The sequence below is a fragment of the Tasmannia lanceolata genome, unplaced genomic scaffold, assembly GCF_043159265.1.
Source record: "Tasmannia lanceolata isolate RefF3 unplaced genomic scaffold, GAP_Taslan_0.1 ptg000008l, whole genome shotgun sequence".
NCBI classification, from domain to species: Eukaryota; Viridiplantae; Streptophyta; class Magnoliopsida; order Canellales; family Winteraceae; genus Tasmannia; species Tasmannia lanceolata.
Genome location: NW_027518685.1, coordinates 56,002,619 through 56,020,095, shown reverse-complemented (window position 1 = coordinate 56,020,095; position 17,477 = coordinate 56,002,619). Strand labels below are relative to the sequence as shown.

At 36.7% G+C, this 17,477-nt stretch overlaps 1 protein-coding gene across 1 annotated transcript in view; it reads right to left on the bottom strand.

Annotated features, from left to right (window-relative positions):
* Positions 1–13,760: 13,760 nt before the first annotated feature.
* Positions 13,761–17,477, bottom strand: part of LOC143883651 (MYG1 protein C694.04c-like) — a 32,543-nt gene continuing 28,826 nt past the window's right edge. Inside the window, exons 6-7 of the mRNA XM_077386986.1 lie at positions 14,769–14,840; positions 13,761–14,513 (exon numbers count right to left, since the gene is read on the bottom strand). Coding sequence (XP_077243101.1) covers positions 14,289–14,513; positions 14,769–14,840 — 297 coding nt within the window. The 3' untranslated portion in view covers positions 13,761–14,288. The remainder of the gene's footprint in view (positions 14,514–14,768; positions 14,841–17,477) is intronic.

The following is a 17,477-nucleotide window of genomic DNA, read 5'->3' as shown; positions in this document are numbered from 1 at the left end:
TTGTCATTAGCCTTTGGTAAAACATATAAGGCAAGACATGACAATACAGAGTTCTATAGATATGAATGTTAATGTATAACCACAAGATCTTATCATGATAAAGATATCTTTATCTTCAAAAACACATGATAAGAAACAACTTCAAAGGCAATGAAATGATGAATTTAAGCACTATCCAATGAAGGAGAGTTCTAGAGATTTTTGAACCTCTAGAACAAGATACTTATCATTGGAAATGATGAAACCATATAAGTTCATCCAAGATAAGTATAAAGCCTACAAGAATATAGCATTAATGCTCAGGCCAATAGAACTTGACATACATGAGAGATAATCTCAACATAAAGGCATAAGTCAAGACACGAACTGCACCACATATGGAGCAATAGAACTCCATATGAGTGTACTTATCATATGTGATGTAGTGTATACATCAAACATCATATGATAAGATAGATGGACAGACAGTACACAAGTATTGCTCCCCCTTTGTGAGTGATTCATACAAGTTATGAATCCAAAGGGTTGTCCAACCACATAGTCACCAAGGGATTTATAGATAAATGATTTACAATCAACCCTTGGGCTAAAAATGCATGATTGTTAGGGGTAATCAAGTGATACCGAGTGAAATGACAACCTAGCAAACCATGCTCCCCTAACTAGGCACATATGGCTTTATCATTGCGAAGATGTTGGCTAGAAACCAAAGAGATTAGATATTTTAATTAAAGAAATGATAGTACATTCTCCTTCTTAACTAGTAAGAAGGTTAAAAGCACCAATTGAGAAGTTTTTAACTTTAAGTTTATCATCTTTACCATGTAGTTAATGCCTTACGAGGGGATAAACATATAGATTATATAGATAAGCTATTATAGCTCAAATCTATAGGACTCAGACAAAAGAGGAATAGACTAAAGAGAACTGAAATAAACAAGAGGGGGGTGAATTGATTTTAACACTAAATTAGGTCTTTTGCAAATTTAATTAGTGACCCTAATTTGAATTTTCTTCTCTAGATTAGATTTTTGGTTAGATCAAGTAAGATTAGAAACAAATGAAATACCAAACCAAATGACAAGAATGAAACTGCAAGAAGAGGAAAGAACACACCGATATATAGTGGTTCGGGCAAAGCCCTACTCCACTCTTCTTAAGATCGTCCGTAAGGTTTTCCACTATGCGAGACCTCCACGATGCCCGGCTCCGAGGCGATTACACTTCCAAGGGATATTAAATAAGGATGCCCTTACACCTTTACACCGACTCTCCTTCTTCACCGAGTTCTAAGCGATTGCTCTCTAGGGTATTACAATAGGATGCCCTAGCCACCTTTACAAGAATAGAAGAGAAATAGCTTGGCTTCTTCTTGAAATCTTGATGCTCTTTGTAGTCCCTTGATTGCTCTTCAATAGTGGTTGCAAGTGAAAGCTCTAAATCCCAACTCAATAGATTTGCAAGTGCAAGGCAAGTTTGGGGAGAAAAACAAAATCCAAAGCTCAAATGGGTTGCAAGTTTTCTTGAATGCTTAAGGAAGTTTTTCAATTGTTCAAGAGAGAGGAAAATAATCCTCTTGATGTTGTATATATAGCATTTGACAAAATATGACCGTTTGGGGGTGTTAATATCAAAAACCACAAATTAATTCAAATCCCAACGGCTATATTTTGGTCTATCGCGAGGTTCTCGGAGTTCCGAGAACCATTCTCGGAGTTCCGAGAAATATTCTCGGAGTTCCGAGAGAACGGCCAAAAGAAGGAATTTTTCTACTGGACCATTTCTTGGAGTTTCGAGAAAATGGCCAGAAGTTACTGGACCATTTCTCGGAGTTCTGAGAAGCCTAAAAATCAGCAGATTTTGTGTTTTTATTGCTTGTTTGATTTTTGGCTTTTAGAACTCAACTCCTATGATAATTTTGGAATGTTTATGAGGGTCCCAACATGTTGGTCCACCACATAACCATTCACTAATCCATTTTAAGTTCTTAAGTGTGTTTGAAAAACTCAGTTAAAATCACTTTGCCTTGTCTTGGAAATCTAAAGAGAAAGGATGTACAATGATACCTATGTAACCTTCAACTTCTCTTTAGTCTTGGTCTTCAATTGATCTTCCATCTTTTGTATGCTTGCTTGAGAGATGATGTGAGCTCCACTTAGCTCCTTTGACTCTTGTGTTGGTACGTCTTCAAGCATGACCATGTAGTGTATTGGTTTCTTCAATGATCAATCCTATCTTAAACACAACACTTCAAGACAAATTGATTAGTATTCAATAACACAATCAATTATGTTTAGAATCATCAAAACAAGATAGGAGAGTAGACCCTTGGGCTTACAATCTCCCCCTTTTTTATGATGACAAACAAAATTGATTATGAGGTGTGTGTGAAGTGACATAGTAGGCAAGTGATTGCTGGAACTCCCCCTCAATATATGCACACAGATAAATTATAACAATTAAAAGTTTATGGTGCATATAGTCAATTGAATAGATAATCAATTTCAAACTTCTCCCCCTTTTGTCATCGACATAAAGGGTGAACTAAAATGTACAGCAATTTAGGAGTAAATGAAGATTGAGTTAGTTACTCCCCCTAAATCAATGCTTATGGTATAAAAATATTTAACCAAGTAATGCACATATACTTGTTCATGATCGAGATGTTGACATAAGTCAAATTGTTAGGTATTTTTAATTAAAGTGAAGGTACCTCTCCAACTTAGAAAACTAAGAAGGCTAAGAGTACCAATTGAGTGATTTTTAAGATTAATATTTGACATCTCATTCATGCAGATACTACCAAACAAAGATGATATATATAAATACTATATAGATAAGCTGGTGAAAGGCACAAAGTATTTATTTGGCAATTTCCTTAACTTGATCCGCACTTCAAATGTTTAAGGCACTTCGGATATAACATATTCTATCATCACTAAGGGGTTTTGTAAAGATATCCGCCAATTGATCCTCAGTATTGATATATTTTAAGCAAATATCCCCTTCTTGTGAGTGATCTCTAATGAAGTGATGCCTAATCTCAATATGTTTTGTTCTAGAGTGTTGTATTGGGTTCTTTGTCAAGCTTATAGCACTAGTATTGTCACATTGGATGAGAATATTTTCCATTTTAATTGCATAGTCCATCAATGTGCTTTTCATCCATATGACTTGTGCACAACAAGCTCCAGCTGCCATATATTCTGCTTCTGTTGTGGACAGAGCTACTAAATTTTGTTTCTTGCTAAACCATGAAACAAGTGATTTTCCCAAGAATTGACAAGTCCCACTAGTGCTTTTCCTATCCACTCTACATCCAGCAAAGTCTGCATCTGAATATCCAATGAGAGTGAAGGCAGATGATCTTTCATACCATAGTCCCAGACTTTGGGTTCCTCTTAAGTACTTGAAGATCTTCTTGACTGCCGATAGGTGAGACTCTTTTGGATCCGATTGAAATCGAGCACAGAGACAGACAGTAAACATAATGTCTGGTCTGCTGGCTGTCAAATAGAGTAAGCTACCTATCATACCCCTATACATCTTTTGATCTATAGATTTGCCAAATTCATCCTTTTCTAGCTTAGCAGTTGTACTCATGGGAATTCTTGATGTCTTACTGCTATCCATGCCATACTTCTTTAGTAACTCCTTTGTATATTTTTCTTGACTTATAAATATCCCATTTTGGTATTGTTTAATTTGGAGTCCTAAGAAGTAGGTTAACTCACCCATCATGCTCATTTGAAATTCATTTTTCATTAGAGTTACAAATTCATCACACATTTTTTGATTAGTTGAGCCACAGATGGTGTCATCTACATAGATTTGTACAAGGAGGATATCTTGATTTTCTCTTTTGATAAATAAAGTTTTATCCACCTTTCTCATCTCAAATCCTTTTTCCACCAGGAAAGTGCAAAGCCTCTCATACCAAGCTCTAGGAGCTTGCTTTAATCCATATAAAGCTTTATCAAGCCTGAAGACATGATTTGGATGTTTGTAGTCCTCAAAACCTAGAGGTTGCTCAACATACACTTCCTCTTGGATATAGCCATTTAGGAAGGCACTTTTGACATCCATTTGATATAGTTTAAAGCCTTTATGAGATGCATATGCCAAGAGTATCCTAATAGCTTCCATACGGGCAACAGGAGCAAATGTCTCATCATAGTCTATTCCTTCCTCCTGATTGTATCCTTGGGCTACAAGCCTAGCTTTATTTCTAGTGATAATTCCATTTTTATCCAATTTGTTTCTATACACCCATCTCGTGCCAATGACTGGATGATCACTAGGTCTAGGTACTAGCCTCCACACCTTGTTCCTTTCGAATTGACTCAACTCTTCTTGTATAGCCATCAACCAATATTCATCCTTTTCGGCTTCCTTGATGGACTTAGGCTCTAATTCGGATAGGAACGCCAAGTTATTGCTCACACTACGATAGTATGATCTAGTTTTTACCGGCGATGTGGCATCACCTAAGATTTGGGATTCATGATGATCTACCAATATTCTCCTATCCCTAGGCAATGAGTCATCATCTACATTTTCTACTTCCTCACTAGGCAATGTATTACTTGTAGATGCATGGGAAGGAACATTTGTCTTAGGTAATAGATGTTCAATAGGTTCATCATCATCATGTGGCATTTCTTAAGGTGTTGGCTCTCTCTCATCAAATGTCACATGCATGGATTCTTCTACAACTAGAGTTCTTCTATTAAATACTCTATATGCCTTGCTATTTGAAGAATACCCTAAGAATATGCCATCATCTGACTTCTTATCAAATTTGTGTAAATTATCTTTAATGTTCAAGATGAAGCATTTACAACCAAACACTCTAAAATAGCTTATATTTGGTTTCAAGTTTTTCCAAAGCTCATAAGGTGTTTTCTTAGAAATTGGCCTTATATATACCCTATTTATGATATAGCAAGCGGTGCTAACCGCCTCTGCCCAAAATTATCTAGGGAGATCATTTTCATGCAACATAGTTCTAGCCATTTCTTGGAGGGTTCGGTTCTTTCTTTCTACAACCCCATTTTGTTGAGGTGTCCTAGGTGCCGAAAAATTGTGTTTGATGCCATGTTCATTACAGTAAGTGTCAAATTGTACATTTTCAAATTCAGTTCCATGGTCACTTTTAATGTAAGATATGGCAATACCTTTTTCATTTTGTATTTGATTACACAATTTAAGGAAATTTTCATAGGTTTCATCTTTATGTGCTAAAAATATGACCCATGTAAATCGTGAGTACTCATCCACGATGACAAACACGTACCTCTTTCCACCTAAGCTACTTGTCTTCATTGGTCCAAAAAGGTCCATATTAAGTAGTTGCAAGGGGTAGGTGGTTGAAATCATATTTTTAGGGGCAAATGAGCTTTTTAATTGTTTTCCTAATTGACAAGTTCTACAAATGTGATCTTTGGTGTATTTGAACTTAGGCAATCCTCTAACAATTTCTTTTGAGGAGAGGGTCGAAATGAGATCCATTCCGGCATGACCCAACCTCCTATGCCACAACCAAGAATCTTCACTAATGGCATTAAGACAAGTCACATTTTGGAGTCTAAGATCATCTAGTCCAATAGTGTAAATGTTATTATCTCTAGAACCTATGAATTTCACTTCTCCATCTATCTTATTTTTAACAATGCATTTGTCGGGGTTGAAGACTACTTCAAAATGCTAATAAGATCACATAATTGACTAATGCTAATAAGATTATGGGATAACCCATCAACAAAAAACACATCATGTATGGGAGAGGTAGAGTTACCTATGGTGCCTTCTCCTTTGACTTTTCCTTTCTTGTCATCTCCAAAGGTAACATCTCCACCATCCTTGAGTGATAGGGATGCAAATTGAGTGAGGTCTCCGGTCATATGTCTAGAGCATCCACTATCAAGGTACCATGTGTTCTTCTTGTTATAGCTTTTAAGGCATACCTACATATGAATAGGCAAGTGAGATCCTTTAGGTACCCAAATCTTAGTAATCTTGCTATGTTCATTTATTTTCACTTTAGAGTTCAATTTGATTTTATCTTGTTTAGCATGCATGCAAGCAACTTTATAATGACCTTCTAAACCACAATAAAAGCAAGTTTTGGTACTACTAGAAGAAGCCTTTACAAGTTTATTTTTATAATTGGATATTGTAGTATTTCATTTGTGTCCAAGTCCACTTTTATCATGTGGCATTCTTTGAATATTAACAAGCCTATCCAATTTCAATGAACTATGTTCAAATTTTTCAAATAGTTTCTTTAGTTCATCATATTCAAAAGATAGTTTACTATTTTCATACTTTAGCTTGTTGTTTTCAATAGAAAGTTCTTGACGATTTTCATTTAAGATTTTGATAGAAGCATTTAAATCATGAATTTTAACTTTGTATTTTTCATTTTCATCCTCTAAAAATTCATGGTCTTTCTTTAACCAACCAAATTCTTTTGTCATGTTAGAGAGAGAATTTTCAAGTGATGCATTTTTATCAAATTCAATCTCAAGTTCATCATGTGCATTTTGCAAGGAATCTAGAACTTCTTTAAAACAATGACATTATTTAAAGTATTTACCTCTTGATTGTCGTTTGTTGAGGCCATGAAGCAAACGTTTCTTGCAATCAAGCAATCTTCTCCATCGTTTTGTTCGCCTTCACTGTCAATTTCCTCATCCCATGTGGCGGTCATTCCTTTCTTGCCTTCTCTTCTCTTGAAACGGTTGTTTGAAGAGGGCACATTGTTGAGTGGACAATCCGGGCGAATGTGTTCAAGCTTCTTGTATCCATAGCATCGGGGTTGAGACGATCCATCACCGAGATCGTCTTTCTTCTTGAATGGAGGATTGGTCATTCTATTTTTTATGCCTCCCATGTTCCTTTGCAAGAATTTGATCCTTCTTGTTAGGAGGGCAACTTCATCTTCCATGTCTTCCTTTGCATCTTCATTGTCACCTACATTACAAGCAAAAGCAACTCCTTTTCCTTTTTCAATTTTAGTTTCAATTTCGGGTGCTTTTGTTTTGAAAATCATTTCATGAGTTATCAAGGACCCTATTAGTTCATCTAGGTTCAATGTATTCATGTCCTTGGCTTCGATGATTGCGGATGTTTTGGATTCCCATGACAAAGGTAGGGATCTAAGGATTTTGGTCACTAAATCTCTATTTGAAAATTGATTTCCAAGTCCCCTTAATCCATTTACAAGGTTCGTGAATCTAGTGTACATGTCGGCAATAGTTTCATCGGGTGTCATTTGAAAGAGTTCATATTGCCTAAATAAGTGATTCATTTTAGATTCTTTGACTTGGTTGGTTCCCTCATGGGTGACTTCTAAGGTGTCCCAAATTTCCTTAGCCGAATTCAAATTTGACACTCAATTGAATTCTCCGGGAGACAAAGCACAAATTAGGAAATTCATGGCTTTGACGTTGTAGTTTCAGGCTTGTTGTTCGGCTTCGGTTCAATCATTTAGATTTCTAGTGGGTAATATATATTCATTATTAATTGCTCTCCACATTTGGTAATCTTGGGTTAAGAAGATTTTCATTTTGGTTTTCCAAAATCCATAGTTTGTTCCATCAAAGTAGGGTGGCCTAGTGTTTGAGTAACCTTCATGGTGTTGAGGATGGTTTGCCATTTTTAGAATCTTTTCTCTAGACCGGTTAGGATTTTAAAAATTAGAGACGAGGCTTTGATACCAATTGAAATAAACAAGAGGGGGGTGAATTGATTTTAACACTAAATTAGGCCTTTTGCAAATTTAATTAGTGACCCTAATTTGAATTTTCTTCTCTAGATTAGATTTTTGGTTAGATCGAGTAAGATTAGAAACAAATGAAATACCAAACCAAATGACAAGAATGAAACTGCAAGAAGAGGAAAGAACACACCGATATATAGTGGTTCGGGCAAAGCCCTACTCCACTCTTCTTAAGGTCGTCCTTAAGGTTTTCCACTATGCGAGACCTCCACGATGCCCGGCTCCGAGGCGATTACACTTCCAAGGGATATTAAATAAAGATGCCCTTACACCTTTACACCGACTCTCCTTCTTCGCCGAGTTCTAAGCGATTGCTCTCTAGGGTATTACAATAGGATGCCCTAGCCACCTTTACAAGATTAGAAGAGAAATAGCTTGGATTCTTCTTGAAAGCTTGATGCTCTTTGTAGTCCCTTGATTGCTCTTCAATAGTGGTTGCAAGTGAAAGCTCTAAATCCCAACTCAATAGATTTGCAAGTGCAAGGCAAGTTTGGGGAGAAAAACAAAATCCAAAGCTCAAATGGGTTGTAAGTTTTCTTGAATGCTTAAGGAAGTTTTTCAATTGTTCAAGAGAGAGGAAAATAATCCTCTTGATGTTGTATATATAGCATTTGACAAAATATGACCGTTTGGGGGTGTTAATATCAAAAACCACAAATTAATTCAAATCCCAACGGCTATATTTTGATCTGTCGCGAGGTTCTCGGAGTTCCGAGAACCATTCTCGGAGCTCCGAGAAATTCTCGGAGTTCCGAGAGAACGGCCAGAAGAAGGAATTTTTCTACTGGACCATTTCTTGGAGTTCCGAGAAAATGGCCAGAAGCTACTGGACCATTTCTCGGAGTTCCGAGGGAACTCTCGGAGTTCCGAGAAGCCTAAAAATCAGCAGATTTTGTATTTTTATTGCTTGTTTGATTTTTGGCTTTTGGAACTCAACTCCTATGATAATTTTGGAATGTTTATGAGGGTCCCAACATGTTAGTCCACCACATAACCATTCACTAATCCATTTTAAGTTCTTAAGTGTGTTTGAAAAACTCTGTTAAAAACACTTTGCCTTGCCTTGGAAATCTAAAGAGAAAGGATGTACAATGATACCTATGTAACCTTCAACTTCTCTTTAGTCTTGGTCTTCAATTGATCTTCCATCTTTTGTATGCTTGCTTGAGAGATGATGTGAGCTCCACTTAGCTCATTTGACTCTTGTGTTCGTACGTCTTCAAGCATGACCATGTAGTGTGTTGGTTTCTTCAATGATCAATCCTATCTTAAACACAACACTTCAAGGCAAATTGATTAGTATTCAATAACACAATCAATTCTGTTTAGAATCATCAAAACAAGATAGGAGAGTAGACCCTTGGGCTTACAAGAACAATGTCTGAGAGGGACATCCATGACTTATGCAAGTAACATTACACCACTATGGGTGACCATGAGCAAGATATGACATTTTAAAAACATGCATGGATAGTCTACCACGTTTGGACACAAGGAACATGACACATAAGGTTCATGGTCCTAACATCTATGTCTACATCCACAAACCACTATATAAAGATAGGGTATTAAGCACCAAGTGCATAATTCCATGGAAAACCAAAATGTATAGGAGACAAGTGTTCCCATCACAATGCATTGTATACCAACCATCAACATCGGTAAATGCCCAACAATGATAATATATTCCTAAAACATTTCAACGTTACTCAATTGAGTTTCTTATATTGAATCTAGACTCATTTCCAACTACCCTATATAATATATTCTTATATGATCTTAGGGAAAGATCCAATGACACTTTAGAGATTATCAAATGATAAACGCCTTGGACACATGTGTTCCAAAATGAACTACTATGACTAGATATTTTCATCTTAGTCGCGAGAGAATATTCATTTAAAGTTTTTGGAACACATCTGCTTTAACCCATCAAGATTTTTTATGTATTTAATGATAATAATTAAGCACACAAGAATGGGTTTGAAGGACATCTAGGTACATAGTAATAGACATGATTACTCACCTAGGGCACAAAAGATGTCTAAGAAGGGATTTGAGTGGATTTCCTTAGACATGGCTTTTAACTCATTAATTTTGCTAGAAATGACATTTCAAACAAGTTGAATGTTCTAAGATCTAGCAAATGCCAAATTTGTCCTAGATAGAGTTCAAATATGGAGGAAATTGACTTGTTAGACCAAGTTGAACTCATGGGCAAGGAGTGGTTGATTTTCATGGAAGCACACATATGGTTTTCTTATTGAATTTTCTATTGTGGATTTTCTTTGTGGATGAATACTAAGTGCAAGAGGATATGAGACAAGTGTGAGCACTTATACTTGATTTCTAGAATGGTATTCAATAAAGCACAGACATAGTCTATAGAAGTGATTTCTTATTTTCTACATAGACTATGAGATAAATTTGATGAGATCATTCAGCTCTATTTGCAAACATACATTCCATTAAATCATGTAAAATGATATGTATCTAAGCACAAATATAAAATGATATGTCATTTAAGCACATTTAAACTAGATACAAATAATGTAATATTGAAGTAAAGCATCTAGAAAGAATTCACATGATATGGCAATTAAAGCACAACCCCTAATATTAACATATTCAATGAATAGTTTGAGTGGGGGATTTTGGAATCGAAATTGCTTTGGTTCCACTCAAGTTTGTTTGCGGGAGTGTATCTTTTATTACCCAAATAAACTTGTTTGACTTCACAAATCCAAGCTTACAGCTAGATTTGTGATGTCCTAATCTAACGCAATATGAACAAGAATAAATATTGGTAGATGAGGAACAATTAGAACCATGAGAATAGATATGATGACAAACATGTTTGTCCTTTTCTTCTTGTATTCTTTGGTTCTTTTTAAAGAGTTCTTCATTTACTAATTTTATTTCATTTAGTTGATCTTCAAGGCAATTTATCTTTTCAGATGAATTAGTTTTTCATTTTTCTTCATTTTCACAAACAAGTTTATATATTTCATTTCAATCCTTGTTTGTGATTTCAACGCTTTCTTTTTCTTTCTTAAAAGCATTACATCTTTGAATTAAGTCATCATTTTTATTTATCAAGATTTTGCTCAGTTGACTTAATTTTTATTTCTTTTTAAACTTTCATCAATTTCCATTTTTAATCCTTCAATTTGATTCTTCAAATTGGAAATTGAAGTTTCAACATTTTCTTTATTTGCAAAAGATTTTTTTAGTCTCTTTTCGTTCAGAAATTTTATCGTTTGAAAAGAGAGAAATATTTTTCCCAAAAATATTTTCAGGTATGGTCCAAATATCTTTTGCATTTAAACATGTTGAAATTTTCTCAATGATGCTTGGGGTTAAACTACAACACAATAAAATCATTGCTTTTGAGTTCAAGAAAAATAATTTTAAATCATTTTTACTACATTTCCTTGAAATAGAAAATCCCCTTTCAATTAACATCTAACATGTCATAATCTATGGATTTTAGATAGGCTAAAAATTTTACTTTCCAAGCTCGAAAATTCGTTCCATCAAAAAATGGAGGAATTAAAGCGGATTGGCCTAACTCGAAATCCATTTGGATTGTCACGGATCTTTCTCTTATAGATTTTTCTATTTAAAAATCTCTTTAAGAGCTTTAGCTCTGATACGAAATGAAATACAAGTGTGACAACCCAAGAGGGGGTGAATTGGTTAATTAAAAATTTTGGGCTTAATTAGTTCGATTATTAAAATTAAATTACTAATTAAGCATTTATATTCTAACCCTTGTTCAAATATTCTAGATGATGAAAGCTAGGGATTAGATGTTACTTTAAGCATGCATTCACTAACCCTTGTTCGATTAATACATAAACATCCCTCCTTGCTTTGCCCTTGTACTCTTGCGGAGGATTCAGTTCTTTTTATGTTCAATTCTGAATCCCAAGTATCTAAAATCCTAGACATGGGACCTAAAGCCCCTGGAAACCAATTAATTTCTCTCCTACCCTGGAATAAGGATTTTATTAAAGGGGAGGAAACCCTCTGGGTCAATTTTTATGGTATTCATTTACACATTTTGGTTGTCTCAACAGTGGAAGCCCTAGGAAGCTTATTTGGAAAAGTTCTGAAAACCAAAATGGAAGGTAATAATATGCACTGTATGAACTTTGTATCAGCTAAAATTTTGGCCCCTGGTGGCGTTTCAACGGCTCCTGTGTCAGTATTAGAATTCTTGATAAGGTTTATGCAATTGGGGTTGATATTCAAAGACATCAATATACTACAAATGGCGATTCACAACCCATTAGTTCTTCGGGTTTTGTTGTTCCGTATGCCTCTCTGCCGAGAGGGGTTCCTCCGCCGATTGGGGTGTACGTGCCGCTTGTGAGTAAGCTCCCTGTTGATTCAAATTTCAAATTTACAGATAGCGTCTACAAGGGCTCTGAAAAAATCTAGGTGGATCCCGTACTGACAAGCCTGGGTCAGAGGAGCAAGAGCTTTAACTATGTTGCCCCTAGGAAAAAAGTTGCTTGGACGGATTTTTCTGGAAAAGATCCTCTTGATAGGACCCTCGAAACCTCTGTTTTTCCTTTATCTAAGGTTGGCATTTCTACTCCTAGACGCAAAAGAGATTTCTTGGGCACATACTCCAAGTCAGATGGCCTTCTTTTAAAAATTAGGAAATTGATCAATTTTCGAGATGGGAGAAGGTACGATGGCACAAAGGAGGTGACTAATCGGCTTGGGTCCCACGGGAGTACTATGCTGCACCGGCTGAACGTTATTCTGGATTTGACTCCGGGCCCTAGGAGGGGTGGGGTGCTCAAGATCTTAAAGTCATTGGCCAAAAGAAAGGGGATTTGATTGGTCTAATGGCTCCATCCACGCGGACCAGGGAGATGTTTTCTTTTGGAAATCTAACTAGAAATCTTTTAGTTCTAGGACCTGTAGAAATATTACTTGGGAAGATGTCTTGTTTTTTGGGAAGGCGTCTTATTATTTTGGGAAGGGATGGCTTGCTTGAAAATAGCATTAATTCCTTAGTTCTCTCTGGAATCCGGGGATAGCAGTAGCTAAGCTCTCAAGATCCTTCTCTGGACGTAGAAATGGATCATTTTGATCCCTAGGAATCTCCTTCTTGCGCTGGAAGTCGAAAGTGGAACCTCTTCATAGAAATTATGGTGTTGAACATGATTCTTCGAAAGATAAGAGGAATGGCATATGTTGATGAGTTAGCAGTAGCTAATGGCTTCAACGCTAGGGCTGGAAATCGACCAGATCGGCCAGAGGATAGGTTGAATTGGAATAGAGTGTGGCTTGCGTCTAGGGAGTTGGCAATTTCTGTTTTGGAAGGTAAAATCGCATCTCAATCTTCCCCTGGATTCATGGGTAGGCCTTTGGGAGCCGAAGGTGAGTGCTTGCCGATTTCCCTTCTCCAAAGCTTCCTTGATGAGCTTGGAAAATGTTCGTATAAACTTAGGGCGATGATGCTACAGACATGAATCTTTAATGTAATTTACCTATGTGAGAACGCTTCCAAGTTACTGCTTAATGGATGGTGAGACTAAAAGTTTACATTGAGAGACCATGCTCTCTAAGACATCCTTGTCTAATCTTCATCGGCTGAGGACGGGTATATGAGGGTTTAGAAGTCTTTGGAAAGGCTGGGGGTGGAGGTGGTTATTCGTGGCTTGGTTCTTGAAGAATTATCGGATCTTTTTGCTCAGGGATATAATCCTGGTCTTTATCTGTTCAATAAAACTGTCATCTTTCAAAAAAAAATAGCTATTAAAAACAATGAACACATACGAAGGTTTGTCAGTATGGTATAAAAACGGGTATTTTAAACTACAAAGCTAACCGCAGCTTGTTACAAAAAAGATGGTTCATATTGAGTCAAGTGGGGAAAAAAACAAAATGTCAAGAACAAGAAGGAAATGATATCCATTCCCTTATAAAAAGTCAAGTGGGGAAAAAAAACAAAATGTCGAGAACAAGAAAGAAATGATATCCTTTCCCTTATAAAAGAGAACAGTGTCATTACTTACCTGACAGCCGCAGGAGAAAAGTAACAGGAAAAACATCCAACAAAATAAACAAACTTGGTGTGTACAAAGTCCAGTTCTAACTAAAGTACAATGCAATAATCCAAGTACAGAAATAATTTCAAATATGAAGAACATAATAAAGTTAGTGTCGTACACATTTTCGAAACTTAATCAAGTAATTTCCTCTTGCAAAGACATGAATCCATTGCAAACAAAATCCGCTTTCAATGACAGGGTTTACTATTCCCCAAGGTAGACCAAAAATGGTAAACACTTAAAGAACTCGACTGCAGCTGAACTGTTAGTTAAACCTTCAGATTCCTAATCTGCAAAGGGCACAGGAGCTCTGATAACAGAAATGGTTACTTTGGATCTGATCCAACAGTTGTGGCAAGATTTCTAATTGGTCGAACCGCAAGGGGCAATCCGTTTACCTCCAAAAATCTCAACACCCTATCCTCATGTTATCAGAGTGTAAGAGCAGCTTTAGCCATAGCTAGAGCTCCATCGTAACTCTGATTTCCACCAATAAACCCGCTCATATGAACAAAAACACAACCAGGAATACCGGCCTCCTGTGAAAGAACATCGTCTCTCAAACCTCTCCAGGGCAATGGGAGAGGCCTTCGGCTCTCAAAGCTATCTGGAGACACTGCCACTGCCTGTAATCGCCAACTTTTGCTCCTATCATCCTACAGTTTTAAAATGACATTGGTAGAAAACTATTGATTATATTGTATAAGATGATTGACAAAAAGATCAATAGAATTTAGATACTGAAAAATGTAAATGTTGAAAAAAAGTAACACTATATCATAAAGATATTTTACTACTGAAACACCTTTGATATAATCTCCAGTAGTCATCCATTGCAAATACATATGAATGACAATAGGAAGTAAGACGCCAACTGTCAGCAGCTGCATATAATAGATGGATATAATTACCTGATAAAGAACGTACTTGATGGGAGGGTCAATCTTCATCTCCTCTTCAAGCTCGAACAAGTGTAGTTTCCACTGTAGGGCAAACTAAATTCAGTAAATATTCCAAACTTTGGCATGATAGAACTTTTAGACAAAGTTCATGCCTTACCAATAAATTACTAACAAGAGAGAACAACTATATCTACATGCCTTCTTTTTTTTTGACTAATCAGCAGCATGAAAGTATATCAGGGCATGCTTGGATTACTACTAAGTTTTTACCAAGAAATCTGTCTAAACATCATGTTGTCAACCAATATGATGGAAAGAACAAATCATTCAAAAAATGATGGAAAGAACAATTGGAGCACTTAAGAATCTTTATTCAAACTCGTTAAGCAAAAGCAACATTGAAAGCATTTTTTTTTTTTTGAATGGTCGGAAGTTTCATTAATAGGAAGGCCGAGATAGTCCACAACAATGAAACAGAGATAAATACATCATATAAGCATTGTTAGAGATCTTCATCCTATCATCATCTCATTCTGCAAGTGCTTATTTAAGCACACTTTAGTGATTAATGAAAACCATCCGAGAGATTACTGAAAATTCAGAATTTAATATGGTATCAGAGCACTTAGATCCTGTAACAATATCCGTGCACTCGTTTTCCGGCGGACGGCCGATTGCTGTCCGCCCGGCCACCAACTATCCCCACCACCGACCGCCTGCAACACCCTCATTTCATCTTCCTAAGAAGAAGTGACAGCAAACCGGTAACCCGCTCACCTCCTCCTTCCCAAACACGCAAACCAGCACATAGCCTTGTCGTTACCTCTATTTCAAAGGTTTTTTTCCCATCTTTCCATCTACCAATATCATGGATCTGGAATCTTTTTCCATCTCTTCTAGACAAAATCCGGAACTCCTCTTCAAGAACCCGCTCAAAGTTGCGATTCCGGCATCAACAACGATGATTCAGATCCAGCTTGGCTTGCTGTTGGTGTCCGGCGACATCAAGGCCATGGTTGCCCAGCTGCTCACCTTGTTTTCCATGAGAGCACTATACTAGCAGCCATCACCCTTTACAGAAGCAATTATGAGATGTGTGAGAAATAAAAAGGAACAAAAAAAAAGCAGGTGTAAGTCTTGTCAATTAGTTTTCTCATGAGGAGAAGAGATAAGGCATTAAGAAAAGGGTGTAAATAAGCACCCCCACCTTTCAGTTTCCACGCACCCACTTTCTTTGCCTACAATTAAAAATCCATTTCCTTGATATGTCATCTCTCTCTTTTACCCCCAAGATTGGTATAGACACCCAATTTCCTTCCCAACCACTCATTATTGTATTCTCCTTTTTGTCTCAGTCATCATGTGCATCCGAAGTAAGTTTGTGTTACCTTTCAGTAGTGTATGTGTGCAATGCCATTTAATGCACCATAATCTTTTCTGGAGTAAATATTTTAGAATAGATAAGTAATGATGAAAAGTTGTTGAGACAAGCCAAAATCATATACCTCTTATTCTCTAGGCACCCATCTATTCTATTTCAACATACTTTCTCATGTAAAGTGAAAATCACACACCTCCTTTTGATCCATAGAGCCATTACAATTGTTGCCCATATTTGTCGTCAAAATCATCCAAAGCCACTAAATGTCGCTCATATCCTTTCTTTTCTCCAAATTTCTTTGTTTTCTTCCTTCGCCTATTTTCAGTTGAGGTACCTCTTCGAGGTCCGTGCCTGAAATAGTAGCTCTATTCAGTTGAGGGGACTCGGTTCGTCGAGGTTCGTGCCTGGGAGTCAAATTTCATGAGAATTGGCATCAAAAGCTGACCGTGATGATTTGCCCATTGATTGTGGCCAATTTCCTTAAAGATCGGTATCTAAAACCGATCCATCATTGAAGATCGATATCTAAAATCGGTCAATGAAAACTTGCTCATGAAGGCGGGAGTCCCATCAAGCCTAAGAAGGCTCATCTTCCAAGTGACAGCATCTTCGGCAAATAGCATTATTCATCAAGCAACAGACAAAAATCATGTCTTCGGCAACAATGGTGCACTTCAGCAGATAGTTTATCAGTGCATCAAATTGGAGAATTGTAGTTGGGAAATTTTTAATTTGGAAATTTCATTGTAATCAAATGTATGTCGATTTCCAATCCGCATACGGTTGGGGGGCATGTTAGAGAATATCTATAAGATCTGACTGGATAAGGTAGTTGGGTTGGATTAGCTAGGTGGCTTGATTAGGATAAGGATCAAGATGATCTTCATCTTATCATCATCTCATTCTGTAAGTGCTTATTCAAGCACACTTTAGTGATTAATGAAAACCATCCAAGAGATTACTGAAAATCCAGAATTTAATAAGCATAATAAACAGAAAATAATATGTCAAAAGGAGCTAAAGGTGGAAGGAAATCCTATTGCTCCAAAGCCTCCAATCGGACATCTTTCCTAGCTAAATTATCCGCCACCTCGGTGGCGGATCTTCTGACGTGGTGAAAACAAATCAATGAGGAGCCCAGAAGGTCATGAATTTCATCGAAATAAAGAGCAAACCGCCAACTTGGGACTCACTCAACAAGTGAATCACATTGAGGGAATCCCCTTTCACTACCATTTTATCCAAATTTTCATCCGCCACTAGTTTGAAGAACATTATACAAATCATAAGCCATCGTTCACAAAATGAAGTTGTGCACAGTTTGAGCTTGCCTTTGG